This window comes from Aquarana catesbeiana, linkage group LG11 (assembly GCF_042186555.1).
Source record: "Aquarana catesbeiana isolate 2022-GZ linkage group LG11, ASM4218655v1, whole genome shotgun sequence".
In the NCBI taxonomy this organism is placed as follows: Eukaryota; Metazoa; Chordata; class Amphibia; order Anura; family Ranidae; genus Aquarana; species Aquarana catesbeiana.
The window spans coordinates 185,671,094-185,689,781 of NC_133334.1; the positions used below are offsets into that span (position 1 = coordinate 185,671,094).

Here is an 18,688-nt window from a genome sequence, read left to right on the forward strand (position 1 = left end):
ATTTGGGATCAGTTACACAAACAAAATGCTTGGGAGTTTAATTCACCATTTATTTAAAAGATAATGAGTATTTTCCGCCAGGGTTGAGGGAAGTGGGAGGGAATTGGTTAAAAAAATAAGGATACACAATTGATGGATATTACGAAAAATGGTAAAATTGTCACTTTCCAGGAGTTAAACCTACTCAAGGACCTAATGAAAATAGACACATATCGATATAATCAGCTTGCGCTTTTTATTAAAAGTCTCCCTGGTCCCATTAGAGATAAGAAGAACCTCAGGTCTCTGGAGAAATTATTCCTGAAGAATGGAGTTATAAGGAAAACAAAAGAATTATATAAAATAGTAAGGGATAAGGGTGAAGCAGCGAAACCGCTATATTTCAATAAATGGGAATCCGAATTGGGATCTACACCTAGCCGGGTGACGTGGGAGGCTATCCTAAAACGCAACACATAAATCAGCAGTAGACACGAGAATGTTAGAATCAAATTTTAAATGCTTAGCCAGATGGTACATGACTCCAGATAGAATAAGATGCATCCGGAAATTTCCGGAAACTGTTGGAGGGGGTGCTCCGTCAGGGGAACAATGGTGGGAGTGCCCAATTATTAAGAAATTCTGGCAGGAGGTGCTAAAGATAATACAGGAGATAATGGGTACTGAGATCAAGGAGGACCCTTGGGTGTGTTTGTTCCATGGGACTAAAGGGCATATTGGCAGATATAATGCATCTTTAACTCCGGTATTGCTAAATTCGGCAAAAAGTTTAATACCAAAAAAATAGCAAGAGGCTGAGGGCCCAAACATTCGAGACTGGTTAACAAGGGTTAACAAAACCTATATCTTAGAGGCGGGTGAGGGTGAAGATATTAGGCTTGAGATAGATGAGGATTCGGATGGTGAAAAGTGGGCGAAGTGGATATACTTTAAAAAAAAGGGGGAGATTCGCTGAGAAGTTCTTGTAATGAATGCACGCTGTACCAGGAGAACAACTGCAGGTTGGGGGTGGGGGGGGGGTGGGGGGTTGGGGGCATGGGAACATCAGTAGTACACCGTGGGTCAGTGTTAGTTGAACGCTTGGTATTTTTGTAAAGAATAAACAAAGATTTCTGAAAACGATAAAGTAAAAAGCTATACTTATGCTACTATGATGTGACGATAATGAGATGGGAAAAAATGAGCCATAAATGGTGATTCAAATCCTGTCAATGTAAGCGCTGAAGTAGCAAAAAAAATAAATAAAATTAAAAAAAAAATGAATACAGGGTACATAACTGACATGCATTAAAAACTGATGTGTCTGCAAACAAAATCTGTGCGGTTTTCACATAAGTTTTCCTGCAGGTATGGTGTAAAGAACGAGCCCTTAATGTTTAAAATTTTAATAAACATTAACACTAGGGTTGCACCGATACTTTTATCGGCGAGGACGAGTAACGATATTTTTGGTCACGTACTCGCTGATACTGACTACCGATACTTTGCAGTGCAATTTGCGTCAATACAAAAAAAGTGGCGCAAATCGCACTGCAAAGAATAATGTGCGATTTGAACAGGAATGCAGTGCGATTCCTGTCCGAAGCGCATTTGATTTCCCCCACTGCTTGCACGCGTGTGTGTATACAATGGTATTAAAGCGCCATCTACTCAAGTTAAAACAATTTTACAGTACATATCTGGTAGCAAATCATGGCCGCTTGAGAAGTTCCTGGGACCGCTGTGGGTATAGGGCATTAGTGATGTCAGCTTGGGGGCGGACCACCTATACTTCTCCTCCAGCGGCCCCGATTTGCTACCAGATATGTACTGTGAGTTCTAACATGGTTTAACCTGAACAAAAAACACAAATGCTCAGCACAAAACAAGACCTACTCCTGTTGGTCTCTGGTGAGCCAATGGGGATTAATGGGATCCCAATAGTTCATGAAGCAATCACAATCTGAAACCCATAAAGGAAAGGAGCAACCTCAAACTGCAAATTTAGAAGACACATAAGGATGTGGGAGAAATAATTATCAGAATGAAGTAAAAGTCTGGCGCTAACTCAGATAAATAAATCAATATACATCCTTAATCGCTTGCCAACCAGCCGCCATAGTTTCACTGCGGCAGAATGGCATGGCTGGGCGAAACAACGTTACCTTACGTCGCTACGCCTTTTGGCCACTAGGGGCGCACGCATGTGCCAGGAGCTGATGCGAGTGCCCGGCGGCCGCAATGACCGCCGGGCTCTCACGATCGTTTGACAGAGTGAGAACCAGGATCTGTGGGGAGTACAGACAGATCATATGTTCATACTATGTATGAACACCAATCTCTCTCTCTTCCTTGACAGTCCCATCCCCCCTACAGTTAGAACACAGTGAGGGAACACATTTAACTCCTTGATCACCCCCTAGTGTTAACCCCTTCCCTGCCAGTGTCACTTATACAGTAATCAGTGCATTTTTATAGCACTGATCGCTGTATAATTGTCAATGGTCCCAAAAATGTGTCAAAAATATCTGATCTGTCCACCGCAATATTGCAGTCCCGATTAAAAAAAAAAAATAAATCGCAGATCGCCACCATTACTAGTAAAAAAATAAATAAATAATGCCATAAATATGTCCCCAATTTTGTAGATGCTATAACTTTTGCACAAACCAATATACGCTTATTGCGATTTTTTTTACCAAGAATACGTAGAAAAATACATATCGGCCTAAATTGAGGAAAAAATGTTTTTTTTGATAAAAAAAAAAAAATGTGGGATGTTTATTATAGCAAAAAGTAAAAGATAGTGTTTTTTTCAAAATTGTCGCTCTTTTGTTTATAGCGCAAAAAATAAAAAACGATCAAATACCACTAAAAGAAAGCTCTATTTGTGTGAAAAAAAAAGGACGTCAATTTTGTTTGGGTAGCGTCGCACGGCCGCGCAATTATCAGAGAGAGAGAGAGAGAGAGAGAGAGAGAGAGAGAGAGAGAGAGAGAGAGAGAGAGAGAGAGAGAGAGAGAGAGAGAGAGAGAGAGAGATTAAATAAAATGTTTATGGGAATTGAATGTGTGAAACTGCCAACATCCAAAATACAGAAAGAGGTAGTATGCATCAAGTGCAATAGGGGCATCCCCCTTCGACTTTTGAGGCAGAAAATTGGAGTAGAAAAATTGATAAAAGGCAACTTAGTGAGACTTATTGAGTATACAGCATGATAAAATTTATAAACATAGCCATAGACAATATTGTTAAAATGTACAAAGTATACCAATGAACCAAGTTATACATATGTGTCAAACCCAAGGCGAATAACCCAGTACTGCCAGGGTCAAACTGTGGTCAGTTCGTGAAGATTTATAAAGAGCGGACTGGGGCAGACTGACGCCAGTTGAGACCCGTTTTGGTAGTGAAAAGCTTCCTTTAAGATGTAGAGAAGTATTTGCAGAGTTTGGATATGTCCACCAGCAAAGAGCCCCTATGCAATGCGCAGATGATCGTCTGGGGGGGGGATGCGTTCACTCTGAGAAGACATTATCGGTTATGGGGGGGGGGGATGTGCGCTCGTGTGTCTGATCAGCACGTGGGGGGACTATGGCGTGTCCCTGCAGATAATCTCCCATCCTCAGGAATAGTAATAATATCCGGGTATGCGTTCTCTGAACAATGCAGAATAAGGATTCACGCCAATGGTAAAAACGGGAGTCATTGTGTGCATTGTGTTTGGGGACAGTGTTCATGATTTCAAGGCCAGCCATGTGGTTTTCCTCATCTAGCTGAAGATGATGGCTTACAGAGAGAGGGGGCGGGGAAATCATACACACTGCCACTGTCCAGACACCCCCATAAACTCCCATAGTCATTGTTCATTGGTTGAGATTTGTATAACTCCTTGTTTGAAGGAATGCCTGTGTTTGATTGGCCGATTGTGAGGCAACTAGGCTCTATTGTTGTATAAATAAAGATTGCTCCCATTATCAGCAAGGCTGTTGGTGGAGCTCAGGATGTGAGGATAGTTGTCATGGCTGGTAATTGGGAAGATACGGGTAGACACAGATGCATTATACCGAAAGGCTGAAAGGGCACTTTACTAGCACAGGAGACATGGATTACACACAGCGTAAAGTGGAATTTCCATGACAGTAATCGTGAGCCAGGATTTTATGGAGCGAACAGAACCTCCTACACACAGGAAGAGGAGGGGGGGAGTGGATCCCAGTCCAGAACATCAAACTGTTTGAAATACTATGTTGTCCTGAGGCAAAGGGGTTCGTTTTCTCTCTCCGATGTGTTAGGTAGGTTCTGCTTTGCAAACAAATTTTTCATCTTTTGCTATAATGGCGGGATTTTAATTGTATATTTGCTTTTGTAGATAGGGCTATTGTTTGGGATAATTACCTCCTCTATAACTAACTGTATGTGTAATACGTTTGTGATGTATATGAGAAATAGAAATGTATGAGAAATTGGTATATATATTTTCCTTCATGTGATCGTGGGCATACTATATCTAGTGACATCACAACCTTTATGCATTATTCTGTACCTTTAATATTGCAGTCTCACAATTCTATGACCATTTCTAAATTTACATGTATGCAATATGTATTGTTTATTTCATTGTAATTTATTTTCATATGGCATTTATTTGCTATGTCCCATGGTTTGGTATTTTGTTTTATATCTTTTTTCTTCCCCTTTTTCTGTTGTAACATCTTGGCTGTCATTGTCCTTTTGCTCCACTGGGTGGCGTTCTGTGTGTTCCCTGGGTTGCCCTCCACTCACACAACCCGACGTGTAGGCTCCACATGCACATAGCTGATGGATCTCCCTGCGTCTCCATTCACGGCCTTATGTGCAGGGAGGAGCTCCTACCTGTCTCCGCTGTTCCTTTTAACACATTAGGTGATCTCTTTTCATCGGTGAGGCATCCACTCGTAACGCTATAACGTCTAGGGGCGGGGCTACGCACCCCTGCTTCAGAGAGCCGCCCTGTATCTGGCTCCAGCTGCAATCCATGCAGCTATTGGCGCTAGATATCCAGCACCGCCCCTTTTGAGGATTGGCTCCCTCATTAGGATACTTCCTACTTATAGTACTCACACACAGCTGGCATGTCTCGGTTCGAGCACAGCTGCTGTGATGTGTGTACTCTCACCAGTGTATTGAGAGGTAATGTACTCTACAACATAGGCAATTCATGGCAATTTGTGCCTTTGTCCTGCCATCACAGCACACTGCTTGTGTATCAACTTCAAAATATTTATTAACCCCACTTTAGCGCTGAACTTTTACTTTAGTCGGATAATTTTTAGGGTGAATCTTCACTTGAAAAGGGGGCAGCTGTACACCATTTTTGCACAAATTATTATCGTCACATATTTTTGGCGCCACTACTGAATATGAATATTCAGTAGTTATCTGAATATGCACCATGTAGGAGAAACAGTTTGCAGAGAGAGGAAGCTGCCAGGTTCGTACCCATGGAAAGAGTCCAGCTTGATGCAGGGGGCACCAATTCACAGAAAGCCTTCCCCAGGACCCCTCTTGTAGGGTGCCATGGAAAAAAAGAATGATGTCTGTAGAAATTCAGTCTCATGGCGTCAAGAGGACGTGAAGAATAAAATGGTTTGCACAGTAGCTGACACTTAGTGTCATTCTTCTTTTCCCATGAAGAGGTCAGGCAGAGGGAGCACTGGGAACTTGGTTAAGAGCCTGAAGTGTTCTTGAATGTGAGTCCAGGGAAGAAAAATACAGGTGGTTCTCATATACCGTTTGAAGAGGCATCCCCAGTTATATTTTATCCCCTTCTGGAGAATGGTGAGGAAGGGTTTTAGTGCCTTGTATATGTCAATGGTCCAAAGCACTAAATCAGTGAAGACTTGGTAGTGGTATGTTTGGAAAGTCAACTCTTTCTTGTTCCATGCAGCCTGCGCGATCGCTTTCTTTGTTCTGTAAAAGGTGGGTTGACAATGACAACACCTGGGGGGGCCTCTTGGGTTTTTCAGGGACAAGGGCCCTTTGGATTCTGTCAAACTGCAGCCTGTCAATTGGGATTCCTAGAATCAATTCTTGGATTAAAACCATAACCATGGAGGTGAGATCTCACACATATTATGCTATACTGTGGATTCCTAAGGTTGCCCCTTCTATTGCGGCTTTCCGGGACTACTACCTTATTAACGGCTTCAAGCAAAGTCTGCCTTCACGATATCTAGTTCACATTCATGAGAGTTAACAGTCACAGTGTCATCCATTTTTTCCTCTAGGCCTTATGAGTGTTCTCTAGCTCACTGATTTCTCTAGAAAGGATATTAGATAACTGTTCAGTAGCTATAGACAGTTTTCTATGCAGCAGAAGCTTACATTTTTCAAGTAATGCAGCATCTCTGCAGATCTCATCAGCCCGATTACCTGGCATGGCCTGTACTGTTCTTGAAGAAGCTGTCCTGGTGGTCAAGCAGCTCTTGCAAGGAGATGCCTGCCTCAGCTGATGGAGCCATCACCAGGGATGATGCAGGAATCCATGCTTCAGCATGAAAGGAGTCCTTTCCCCATCTGCTGCTCAACTGTTCCAGAGGTGGCAGGGTATGTGTGCCCAGTTTGGGAAATCTTGTCTTGTGGTGACCGACTGCTGGAGCTCCTGGATGGGGTTTAGGCGAATCAAGGTGCTGCCATGATCTTCAGCTGCTCGCGAGTGCCCCCCTTAATCATTTTAAGCAAAAGTCTTCCCATTCATTGAATGAGATGAAATTCTGAAATGCCTACAAAAATTCCTACCATCTAGCACCTTACACAAAGCACAGTGGTACAGAGTGTATAGCACATACACTGCAGCGATTTCATAGTATGCAATATACAGCACAGCATACACAATGCAGTGGTCCGTACTACATAGCTTAAGGCCAACTTACAGACCACAGAGATCCGCTGTATGCAATATGCAAAACCGTTTATACTGGACAGATATGCTTTGCTACAGACCACTGCAGAGCAGCAAAACATGCAGAACAAAGTATAGGGGACCTGAGAGTAGATGGGTGGCCAATGGGCCCAAAAGGTGACCCCCTTACAATGGGGAACAGGGGAAGAATTTCCCCTTACAGACATCTCTACCAAGTGGCATCTGCAGGCACACCTGAAGGCATCACTGGATGGTGGATGAACAACTAATTTGAACTAGAAAGAGTTAAAAGAAAGGCAACTAAATGATTATGAACACTCTTACCAACCTCTGCATGTGTCTTCACATGACAATGATGCAGAGCTGAATTTTGAGAACAGTAACATGGTTTTTTTTTTTATCCAAAGAACCCGACCCACATGGACCAAAAAGTTACAGAGTTTCACATATATCATGTAACATTACAAAGTGCAAAGGGAAACATAGCATATGTTACAATCGCATAGCTCCATCAACAATAGCATTGAAAAATAGTGCATAACATGGTAATAACCGTTAATATGTTGGGTATGGACTCTTTGTTAATCAGGTGGCATTGTGGAGTGTTACAGTCCAATGGGTCGGTCCTCTTTTTCTTATAAAATATTAGGAGGTATAGTAAGGAGAGAACTAGAAAGTAGCAGAAAGGAGGGGGGGGGGGGGGGGAGGAAGGGGGGGAGTGCGTCCCACGAACATGGAGTGTCGGGTAGTCTGTATTAGTGAGGTTTTATGCCGCTTCTTGAAAGGCAACAGTGGCATATTGTTGTTTTGTGTGTGGTCATGTGACACCTTCAGCTCTTCTCAGAGATTGGCCTGCAGCCGAGTATATAAACAATCCACAGCTGCCAGGTTTTGGAGAATGTTTCTTTTCTATGTTGTGCCGTGAGGATGAGGTCCTCCATTTTTCTTATTTCTTTCACTTTCCCGAGCCATATGTCAATGGTCGGCGGGAGGGCAGATTTCCAACAAAGTGGTATGCAGGCTTTGGCTGCATCCAGCAGGTGGCGTATTACTGACTTCTTGTAAATTCTGTCGGGAATGTCTGTAGCGTGTAACAGAAAGAATGCTGGGTCATCTGTAATTGTCTTGTCAGTGAATTGTTGTACAGTCTCATGCACTACCTTCCAGAAGTGTGCTAGTTTGGGACATGACCAAAAGATGTGTAACAAGGTTCCCTTGTCCGACTGACACCGCCAGCACATGTCTGATGTTGTGGGGAAAAATTTATGTAGTAATGTTGGGGTTCTGTACCATCTGGAGAGTATTTTGTAATTTATTTCTTGAATCTTGGCGCAAATGGAAGATTTGTGCATGAATCTAAGTACCCTATTTATCGGCGTATAACACGCACCCCAAGTTTAACCTCCCTGGCGGTTTTCCCGAGTGTGGCTCGGGGTTAAAATTCAGTACCATTAGCGGTAACCCCGAGCCACACTCGGGATCGCATTGCAGGATCCTGGGGCGGCGTTACTTACCTTGTCCCCGGGATCCTGCGATGTCCCCCGCAGTGTCCGAGGGCTCCGTCCTCCTCCGAAGCCTCTCCGTGCCAGGCTCCGTTCCCTGCGAGCGGCGCGACGCACGGGGGCGGAGCCTGGCGGCAAATTCAAAAAACTGTCAAAATCATAACACATACAGTACTGTAATCTTACAGATTACAGTACTGTATGAAATGATTTCACATCCCTTTTGTCCCCAGTGCTCTGGCCCATGCCCTGCATGCAGTTTTACATGATATACACTGTTCTTTCTGCCTGGAAACTGGAGATTGTCCATAGCAAATAAAAAGTGTCCCTTTACGTCAAAAGTGGCTTTAGACCAGCTAGAAAACAGCGATAATAAATTAGAACACTTGCAGAATTGAGCGATAGTGAATTGTGGGGAAATTTATTTTATTACTATTTTTTTTAATTTTTTTTAATTATTTATTTTTATTTATTATATTATAATTTATGTTTTTGTGTTTCAAACTTTATCATACCCGGGATATTTACTAGACTCTGGTTTGGACAGATTTAAGTGTGTTATTGTTAAGATTTACAGACCTACAATATAAAACGCCAAATTTCCATGCAAAATAATGGTACCGCTTTCAGCACCTAAAATCCGAAATAATCATACCGCCAGGGAGGTTAGGAGAGAAGTTTAAGGAAAAAAAAAAAAACTTATTTAAATGCCCATCAATGCATCAGTCCATCTGTAGCCTTGTCCCCCATTGCAGCCTTGTCCCCATTGCAGCCTTGTCAGTGTCCATCTGTAATCTTGTCCCCCATTGCAGCCTTGTCAGTGTCCATCTGTAGCCTTGCCCTTCGTTTGCAGAAATGCGTTTGAAAATGGCGCGGCCATTCTCGGCGGCTCTCGGCCGTTCTCGTTCTCGGAGCCGCCGAGAAAGGCCGAAAGCTGCCGAGAAAAGCCAAAAGCCGCAGAGAGCGGCCAAAAGGCTCACAATCGGCAGGGGATCGGCGTATAACACGCACACACGATTTTCCCCTGATTTAAGGGGGAAAAAGTGTGTGTTATACGCCGATAAATACGGTATGTGTTGTCTCTTTGTGGTGTTGAACCGGCAGTCTAACTCTGCTTCCCACTTGAGCAGTCCCGGGGGTACGAAGTCCGCGGGGGGTGCATTCAGGAGGTTGTAGGTCAGTGAGAGTGTGTGTGGTAAAACACCTGTGTCAGTACAAAGTTCCTCCAGGGTCGTGAGCATTTGGTTGCTGTCTGTGGGGGGTGGGATGGAGCCAAGAAAATGACTTAGTTGAAGTGCTCGCAGGAAGTCTAGACGGAACGTGCCTGTGGGGTCAGAAAGTTCTGTGTACGTTCTCCAGCGCCCTCCAGAGCTAAAGTGGGAGGCCTGGTGTAGGCCTGCTTTCCCTAATTTCTGAAAGATCCCATCATGTAAACCCGGTGTGAACAGAGGATTTCCTATTCTGGGATATAGGGGCGTCATAGAAATGAGTCGTGCGCATATTCGTGCCGTTACCTATCAATGGGTGGCGTTTAAGCTCTGTTGGTAGGCCCTGGTAACACCATGGGGTGCCACCTAGTGGGATTATGCAGTGAGATTGCTCCAATTGGGACCACAACTTGGTCTCCTGGTGGCGACACCAGTCTATGAGCCTTCCCAGGTGCACAGCCTGGTAATAAGCACGAATGTTTGGTAATGCTAGACCCCCAGAGATTTTTGGGGTCTTTTCTTGGCCCAGACAAATTCAGTAAACGCTGATTGTACCCGATAAAAAAAAAGACGCAGGGTATATGTATAGGTAAGGCTTGCATTAGGTATAAAAGTTTTCGGTAGAATAGACATTTTCAAGATATTGCAACAGCCTAGCCAAGAGTGTAGACCCGATTGCCATTTATTTAGTAACGTTTTGATTTTTGTTAGTAGTGGTGGGAAGTTAATGTCGTACAATTTCGAAAATGTTTGGGGGGATATATATACCTAGGTATTTTAGAGCCTTATTTGTCCATTTCAGTTTGAAACTGGAGTAACATGGTTTTTAAGCTATTTAAAACAGGTCATATGGTCACTAGGTAGTAAAGCAGCAACTTTAGTCCATGGTGGGGGAGGAGGATAGCAGTGCAAGCACCACTGACCACAAGCATGTGCCCACCATACAAATGTAGGATTGTCGCTGGTTCTGACCAAACTGGAAATATTTCTGGATATAATTCCTATAGGCTGCATTGATTAGGACAAATTGACATGAAAATAAAAGTTAAATAAATAAAATACATACAGTTTAGTTTACCAGGCTATAGAAATTCAAGGTAAAAAAATAAAAGGCTAAATAAAATACTTCGTTATACTCACCGAAATACAGGTGTGTGCCCAGATTTCGGTTTGCTCCATGTAAAATGTGATGGAACTGACAAAAACTGATCAGTGAAGGAGTCTTTTCTGAGTGGAAGTGGAGAACCAGTACTATCCTCAGAAGGCGTTTCAAGAGTTGGAGATAAATTTCCCTGATCCTCAACACCAAGATCAATCTTTCCTAGCAATGTGGTACTTTGATCTTCAGAGGTCTTTCGTGTTTTGAGAGGAATATCAGTTTCCTGGAAGCACTGAGGGGGAGATACACTATTCGCTGCATTGTGAGACAAAATAATCCATGTGTCTTCTGTAACACTTCCCCTGGGAGAATGGCTAGGCGATGGTGTGGGAGAGTTATGGGGAGAACTTAGATAGCAGATTTCTGCACTGGAGTGCCTTCTCTTGCCATAAGGAGATGAGGGCCTTGATGAAGGCCTTGAAGTAGTCCGAGGGCTAAGCCAGTTTTCATCAGTAATGCTAGTTCTAGGAGAGTGGCATGGGGACTGTCTTGGAGATAGAGAGGCACCATAGCAAAATGGTTGCCATGCATCATCATTAGGAAACCCTCTGGGGGAGCCACTGGGAGAGGTCAGTGGTGAGCCTAAGCTAAAACGTGCTGCTGCCTCATTCAGTTCTGACTCAACATCATCGTAGATGTGGGAAACTGATTCACAAGAAGATGCATCAGAGAACCAGCTTCTGGAAGATATGCTACTTCCAGGGCTTGGACTTAAAGATGGCTCTCTATAAGAGGGTTCGAGCTGGAGATGGAGATGGTCACGGGAAGGCCCTTCAACGTAATCATTTTCAAGGTCACCTTTTTGCAGTTCTTGTGGGGTTTCAGTATCTTGGTGGCAGTTAGGAGATATTGATGTAATCTGAATGCTGGGACATTCAAAAGGCTTTGGTCCTCCAGAAGGATTGCACTTTTGTTCTTGGACGGCATTAGGGCCATCAAAGGTTTTGAAGCCTTGAAAACAGGAGGTGGGAGTGCAAGCTGAGCTGTGAGGTTGATGACCATGCCATGGGGTACAAATGGGCTGGCTTACTGCTGATGAAGGCTGGTCTACATTGAAGATATAAAATGATGCGCTGTCATCAGGCTCAAGATCTGAGGGGAAAGTATAAAAAAAAAAAACACGCGTGAAAAAAAATGCTCCAATTAGAAATCAACTAATAATGATTCTAATTATGTACATGAATAATCTGACAAAGGTTAAAGTGGCTCTGAAGGTGTCTTTACCTTCATGCATTCTAAGCATGAAGATAAAAAAAAAAAAAAAAAATCCTGTGTGCAGCTCCCTCCTACCCTCCAGCCCCTCCTTATACTTACCTGAGCCCAATCTTGATCCAGCGACGTGCACGAGAGCAGTAGCTTTCCCAGCTCTCTGCCTCCTCATTGCCTCAGACAGCAGCGAGAGCCACTGGCTTCCACTGCTGTCAATCACAGCCAGTCTTATGGAGACACAGAGAATGGCTCAGAAGCGAGCATACGCGAGTGCCCACACAGCCAGGAGCGCTGGCGGGGGACCCAAGAAGAGGAGGATCAGGGCTACACTGTGCAAAACCATTGTAAAAAAAAAAAAAAAAGAGTAGGTAAATGACGTTGTTTGAGTGGCTTTGGGTTTTTTGCATATTAAAAACATTTTTAGGCATGAAGATTGGTTAAAACTACCAAACATTACATACTTCCTCAAAGAAGAAACCAGCGGCAATTCCAGATTTTTTTGTGTCATGATCCATCAAGAGAAAATTTTCAATAAAATTTTTTTTTTTAGGGTATGCAAAAGCAATAATTTAGTAAATATTTTGGTAAACTGTAAAAGGATGATGAAATGCTGAACAGGTACCCAAACATGCCAAACCTTAAATATGTGCACACCCATGAAATGGCAAACTTTAGGACCTAAAATTTTCCATCAGATTAACAGTAACAATGTCCCCTGAATTATTGCTCTCACTCCTGCATGTGTGGCAATGTGTAACGTAGCTCAATCAATGTTTTAATACATAGGCGCCCCCGACAAGTTTTGTATATGTGTATGTATATGTGTATGTATGTGGGAGACGGGTAAAAGTTTTATTAGTTTTGTATGTTTTTTAATAAAAAAAGGTGCTTGGATGCAACTTAAAATTTTTCTTTACACTTCATGTACCCGCTTAAACTGGATTGTAAAACAACCCATTCAGTTTAAAATAGAAATGAAAGGCAAAACATTTGTGTATAGACATAAAAAAAAAAAAAAAAAAAAAGACACAACAACAACACCACACACACATACTATAAATACCTTTTTCCCCTTTTTGTATAAGTGATCACGCTCCCTGTGTTCCCCTTTGGTTTTAGCTGCATAAGGAAATATATAGGAAAGAGGTTTGGAGTGGACTTTAATGGTACCGTATGACAACTGGAGATAACAGTCTCACATAAAAGTTTTATACATTTTATTACAAAAATATATTATATATACACACAAACAAATATGATTAAAACAATGATAATCAAGAAACATCAGCTTTACAATCACACTGATGTGACATCTAAAACAGTACTACCATCTGTGGTATTGTTTGCTCTACATGTTATGCGGATAAAGTCTACTGCTTCTTCAGGAGCTTTATAGTACATATACACATGGATTTATAGAGTGATTATCTTTTACCTACAAATAAACAAAAACAAACATACATTAATCATATAATCACATCAAATTACATATAAGATAGAGGTATATCATATCTGCTGTGGGAACCCTTGAGGTAGATCATCTTACCAAAAGATGCAGCTATGCAGGTGGCCCAAAGAGGGTGGCTTGCCCTAGAGAGCATGGGGACCCCTCACACAGACCAGGACACCAATAAAGGTCTAATCAGAAAATAAGGAATTTTATTAGAAAATTTTATTTAGCCATAATTAATCACATAGATGGTAGATAACGGTAGTTATTCATACCAAAATCTTGGCTAGGTCAAGGGGACTCAAAAATCCAATTTACAGGGGTCTCTGAGAAATTATGAGCTCTAAAACAAAAACTCACAAATAAATAAAACTCATTAAAAAATAATAGATAAATTGCATGGAGAGAGATGTCTGTATATGCTATACCTCATTCCCGTCAGTAGATTGCAGAGGAAGGCATCTATATGAACAAGGACTCTATTCAAAAATTCTCAGAGATCTAAAACCAGAAACAAAAAATATATATAAAGAATGTATCAAACTGCAATACCCACAAATGGTGCCATAGACCGACTATGACAATTTGAATCTCACCTTAAAGAACCAGGATGTAAAGGCAAAGTCAATACTGGGAAGAAAGATGTGCATGAACATCTGCCCGTGTTACCATAAGCAATAGGCCCCCCTAGAATAGAGTTAAGGATCATAAAATGAAACCATCCGCAAAGATGCTGGGGTCTAAATCAGAGAGGTCAAATGCAATTAAAAGGATGTCCATATGTTGGGCATATGACAACATATGGACATCCTTTTAATTGCATTTGACCTCTCTGATTTAGACCCCAGCATCTTTGGTGGATAGTTTCATTTTCTGATCCTTTATTCTAGGGGGGATATTGCTGATGGGAACAAGGGTAGATGTTCAATACTGGGTAGAAAGATGTGCATGACTTTGCCTTTACATCCTGATTTTTTTAAGCCGAGATACAAATTGTCATAGTCGGTCTACGGCACCATTTGTGGGTATTGCAGTTGGATACATTCTTTATATATTTTTTTGGTTACTGGTTTTAGATCTCTGAGAATTTTTGAATACAGTCCTTGTTCATATAGATGCGTTCCTCTGCGATCTACTGACGGCATGAGGTATAGCTTATACAGACATATACCTCCATGCAATTTATCAATTATTTTTTCATGGGTTTATTATTTGAGTGTTTTCTTTTAGACCTCATAATTTCTTATAGAGACCCATGTAATTGGATTTTTGAGTCCCCTTGACCTAGCCAAGATTTTGGTTTGAATAACTACTGTTATCTACCATCCACGCAATTGAATAATTATGGCTAAATACAATTAATAAGATTCCTTATTTTCTGATTAGACCTTTATTGGTGTCCTGGTCTGTGTTCCCATGCCCTCCAGGAGGGGCCATCCTCTTTGGGCCACCTGCATAGCTGCATCTTTTGGTAAGATGATCCACCTCGAGGGTTTCCACGGCAGATATATGATATACCTCTATCTTATATGCAATTTGATGTGATTAATGTACGTTTTTCTTTATTTGTAGTTATATGATAAATCACTCTATAAAAGCCTTGTGCATGTGTATATGTACTATAAGACTCCTGAAGAAGCGGTAGATTTCATCTGCCACATGTAGAGCAATCTATACACAGATGGTAGTACTATTTTAGAGGTCACATCAGTGTAACTGTAGAGCTAATGTTTCTTGATTATCATTGTTGGTTTTAATCATATTTGTATTTATATATATTTTTGTAATAAAATTTATAAAACTTATGTGACAATCTCCAGTTGTCAAATGGTAGCATTAAAGTCCACTCCAAGCCTCTCTTTCCTAAATCTCTTTCCATAATTTTGGGACGAAGGTACCATATTGTAATACTGAACTCCAATGTGGCACTCCCTTTAAAACTTAAATTTAGCTGCATAAGAGTTGGAGGAGAAGCAACAGTACACTGAGCTTCCCAGTGATAGGCCGTGCAGGGAGAGGCAGTGGTGAAAGGACAAATCTGATCATTGGAGGAAAGCATACCAAGTTCCCAGCACAGATAAAGAACTGACCACGTTGTGTTCTCCTGCTTAGTGTGGTAAGTTTTTAATAGAAAAGCAAAGGGACTTGCAGGAATACCAGGGGATTCACACAAAGGAATACAAAAAGAACTGGATACTTTTTCATACATGTCTATCGTACAGCAGGCACATATCAGGAATACGAAATTGTGGCATTACAAACTCCAACTTTATTTTCAAAAGTCCCCAATGTGTTCATTCTGGCTAGGAAATATCGGCAGAATGGGTGACAGTGAGCTTAGATTCACACTGACTGTGGGTTAGAAACCGTGCCAGTTGAGGTGAACTCACACGATTTCAAAGCGACAATGCAGCCAGACTTTGGGGGGCAATTTGGCAGACATCTTTGTGGGTTCCTGCACAGATGTCAATTCAAATTGCCCCCAAAGTCGCCAAAAGTAATACAGGAACTACTTTTGGGAACCAGTGCGGCACCCAGGCTCAGCTCTTTGAGCTGTCAGTGGGTCTCCCCAGTGTTAAAGAAGTCCGGTAATTGGAGCTGTCAAAAAGAAAAAAAAAAAAAAGCAGCCGGCAATGTTTATTACCAACATTGCTCAGCCCTGAAACACTAAAACAAAAAGAAATAGTTTTTTTTTTGTAGATTTCTGTTTCTTCATCTACAGATCAAAAAGGATGAACAAATGTTCTTCCGTTTAACCCCTTAAAAAAACTCGGCCCAGAGAAAAGCCCACCCCGTGGGCTCAACCCTAGCCAACTGAGGTATCCGTCTGACAGCATGAAAAAGACCGCCCAGGCCGACACCTGGCCCTCTTTGGTTTTCAAGACCTATTCCTTCTCATCCCTCCATAAATGGAGATAGGAAAAACGGAGCCACCTAAAAGGAACGAGGACAGATCTGATGAAACTCGGCCCAGAGAAAAGCCCACCCCGTGGGCCCAACCCTAGCCAACTGAGGTATCAGTCTGACAGCAGTCCACTACTGGAATGCGTTCATCGGAAATGGCCGGAACTAGACGTTCTGCCCACCAGGGGAGGATACTGACCACAGCCAGGGTCGCCGAACAGCCTTTTTGGCCCACCCCGGTGAGGGACATAAGCCACCGCTGTAGCCTGTCTGACTGGATCCGTATTGAGAGGCCCCGAAGTCAAGCTGTCCGTGATCCAGACCTAGTCTGATCAATTGAAGTACAAGAGAATATGAAAACACTGCGCTCGAATAGCAAAAATAAAATATATGTGAGCCAGCAGCTGCATACATTGTGACAAACAATAACTGGGAAAAAAATGCAGCGCTAAGTAGTATTAGGAAGTTAAGGTGTAGTGAAACAATTAAGTAAGAGATGCTGTACTGAACAGTAAAGCATATGTGCAAAAACCATAAGTGAAATGAAATGAACAAACACAGTATAAAGTGTCCACATATGGTAAATGGATGATTCCAAACTCAAATTAATAAGAGGAACTGGTATGGACAAAAAATGATGTGAAACTAGAAAATAAAGTCAATGGTGCACGGTGTGGATCTGTGACTGTGAGTCAACAACTGGGTACAGAACTTCCGTAGCTGTAAACCAACATCTCGATATGGGGCATCAGAATGAAAACATCAGGAAGTAAGATAAGATGGGTACTCTTACCAGATGACGTGGACTCCGCTGTCATATGACATGGAGTCAATGGTGCATGGAGCCAAACCTAGGCTGGAAAACGATATCCAGAACGGTGGAACCTCGGTCTCACTTCTCGTCTTCTCTGGTGGGGTGAAGAAACATCAGGAAGGGCCGCCAACTGGATATCAACCAAAAGACCAAGGATGTGCTCCAAGGAGAAGCCAGGGACAGATTTGATCCAGACCCCGTGATGGAAGTAGGGCTACTGGAAGGCAGTTTCTTGCATCGGGGTAATATGCAAATAAAAAATAAAAAGCTTCTGCATAGTGCAGGTAAACCAGGGATTTTTATCTCTAAAAATATCATACAAAAATGGATAAAAGTGATCACAATTGAAATAAAATCTAAGCAGCGTAAGGAAGGGGAGATTGCCCGACGCGTTTCGACCAAGGGGGTCTTCAACAGGGGCATGAGCTTCTCCCTTCATGCTGCTCCTATATATAAATATCTAATCCAATAAGATAACCCCTATAGCCAATCACAGTGGAGCTACAAAGGTCAAGTAATCAGGAACTAGATCCTGTTGATCGCTAGACCAATCAGAATCATGAATAAAACAGTCTAATAGTGAGACTGATGCCTGGAGACCTCCCCACCGCATGGCACCGCATGGCAAACAATAGTGGACATCACTTCCTGGTAATGCATCACTTCCTGGTCAAACAATAGTGGACATCACTTCCTGGTAATGCATCACTTCCTGGTCATGTGATGTGGTGTAAAGGGGCGGTGTCCCGGCTCCCTGACCCAATCAACAACCACCAAAAGGTGCACAGGATGGGAGAGGGTAGTCACGGAAACCGAATCTCCTCAGCTCAAGTCCCGATCACATGATCAGATCTGGTGCTGTCACATGGCTAAAAACATCAATGTGAAAATCAACAATAATAATGGCAAACACTAGATGGCAGCACTAAAGTGAAATAGTGCTAGCAAGTGGTGATAAACCAAAACAGAAAATAAGCATTACTGAACAATACTAAGCAGCATTACCTAAATCGGACACAAGATGTCCCAAATAGATCTATACCAGTACATACAAAATATACATAGCAATGAAAGAAAAAATTATAAAAATATTAACATGGCTGTTAGGTAATCTATTACAAATAATCAATATATTGAATTGAATAAATGAATAAATAATAAATGTAATTTCCCAATATAAGATTGGAAAATTAGAAAATAACAACATGGAACAAATTGGTATTGTAAGGAAAAGAAATAAATGAAAAAAGACACTGATAATAACGCAATAATGAATCAGCAAAAAAAAAAAAAAAAAGGGAGGGGGTGGGGGGGCAAATGGAACACCCATACCTTAAAGGGACATAAAAAATGAACAAGCAGAAATGGAAAAACCGTACATGAAAAATACATGACTACTAGGATGTATTGATAAACGAGTTGAGGTCCCACTCGACGTTCATCCCAAACGGACAGAAGGACCTCAACTCGTAGATCCAGTAGGTTTCGAGGCGTGATACCCCACGTAATCGCGATTCACCCCTCCAGTGTGGGACAAATCTGTCTATGACCTGGAAGAGGG

General features: G+C 42.0%; 1 protein-coding gene across 6 annotated transcripts in view; it reads right to left on the reverse strand.

The window, feature by feature from the left end:
* NFATC3 (nuclear factor of activated T cells 3) overlaps positions 1-18,688 on the reverse strand; it is a 1,265,763-nt gene that overhangs the window by 1,098,826 nt on the left and 148,249 nt on the right. For all 6 annotated transcript variants that reach the window (XM_073605111.1, XM_073605108.1, XM_073605107.1 and 3 more), the window contains one exon: positions 10,732-11,842. In XM_073605111.1, coding sequence (XP_073461212.1) covers positions 10,732-11,842 — 1,111 coding nt within the window. The remainder of the gene's footprint in view (positions 1-10,731; positions 11,843-18,688) is intronic.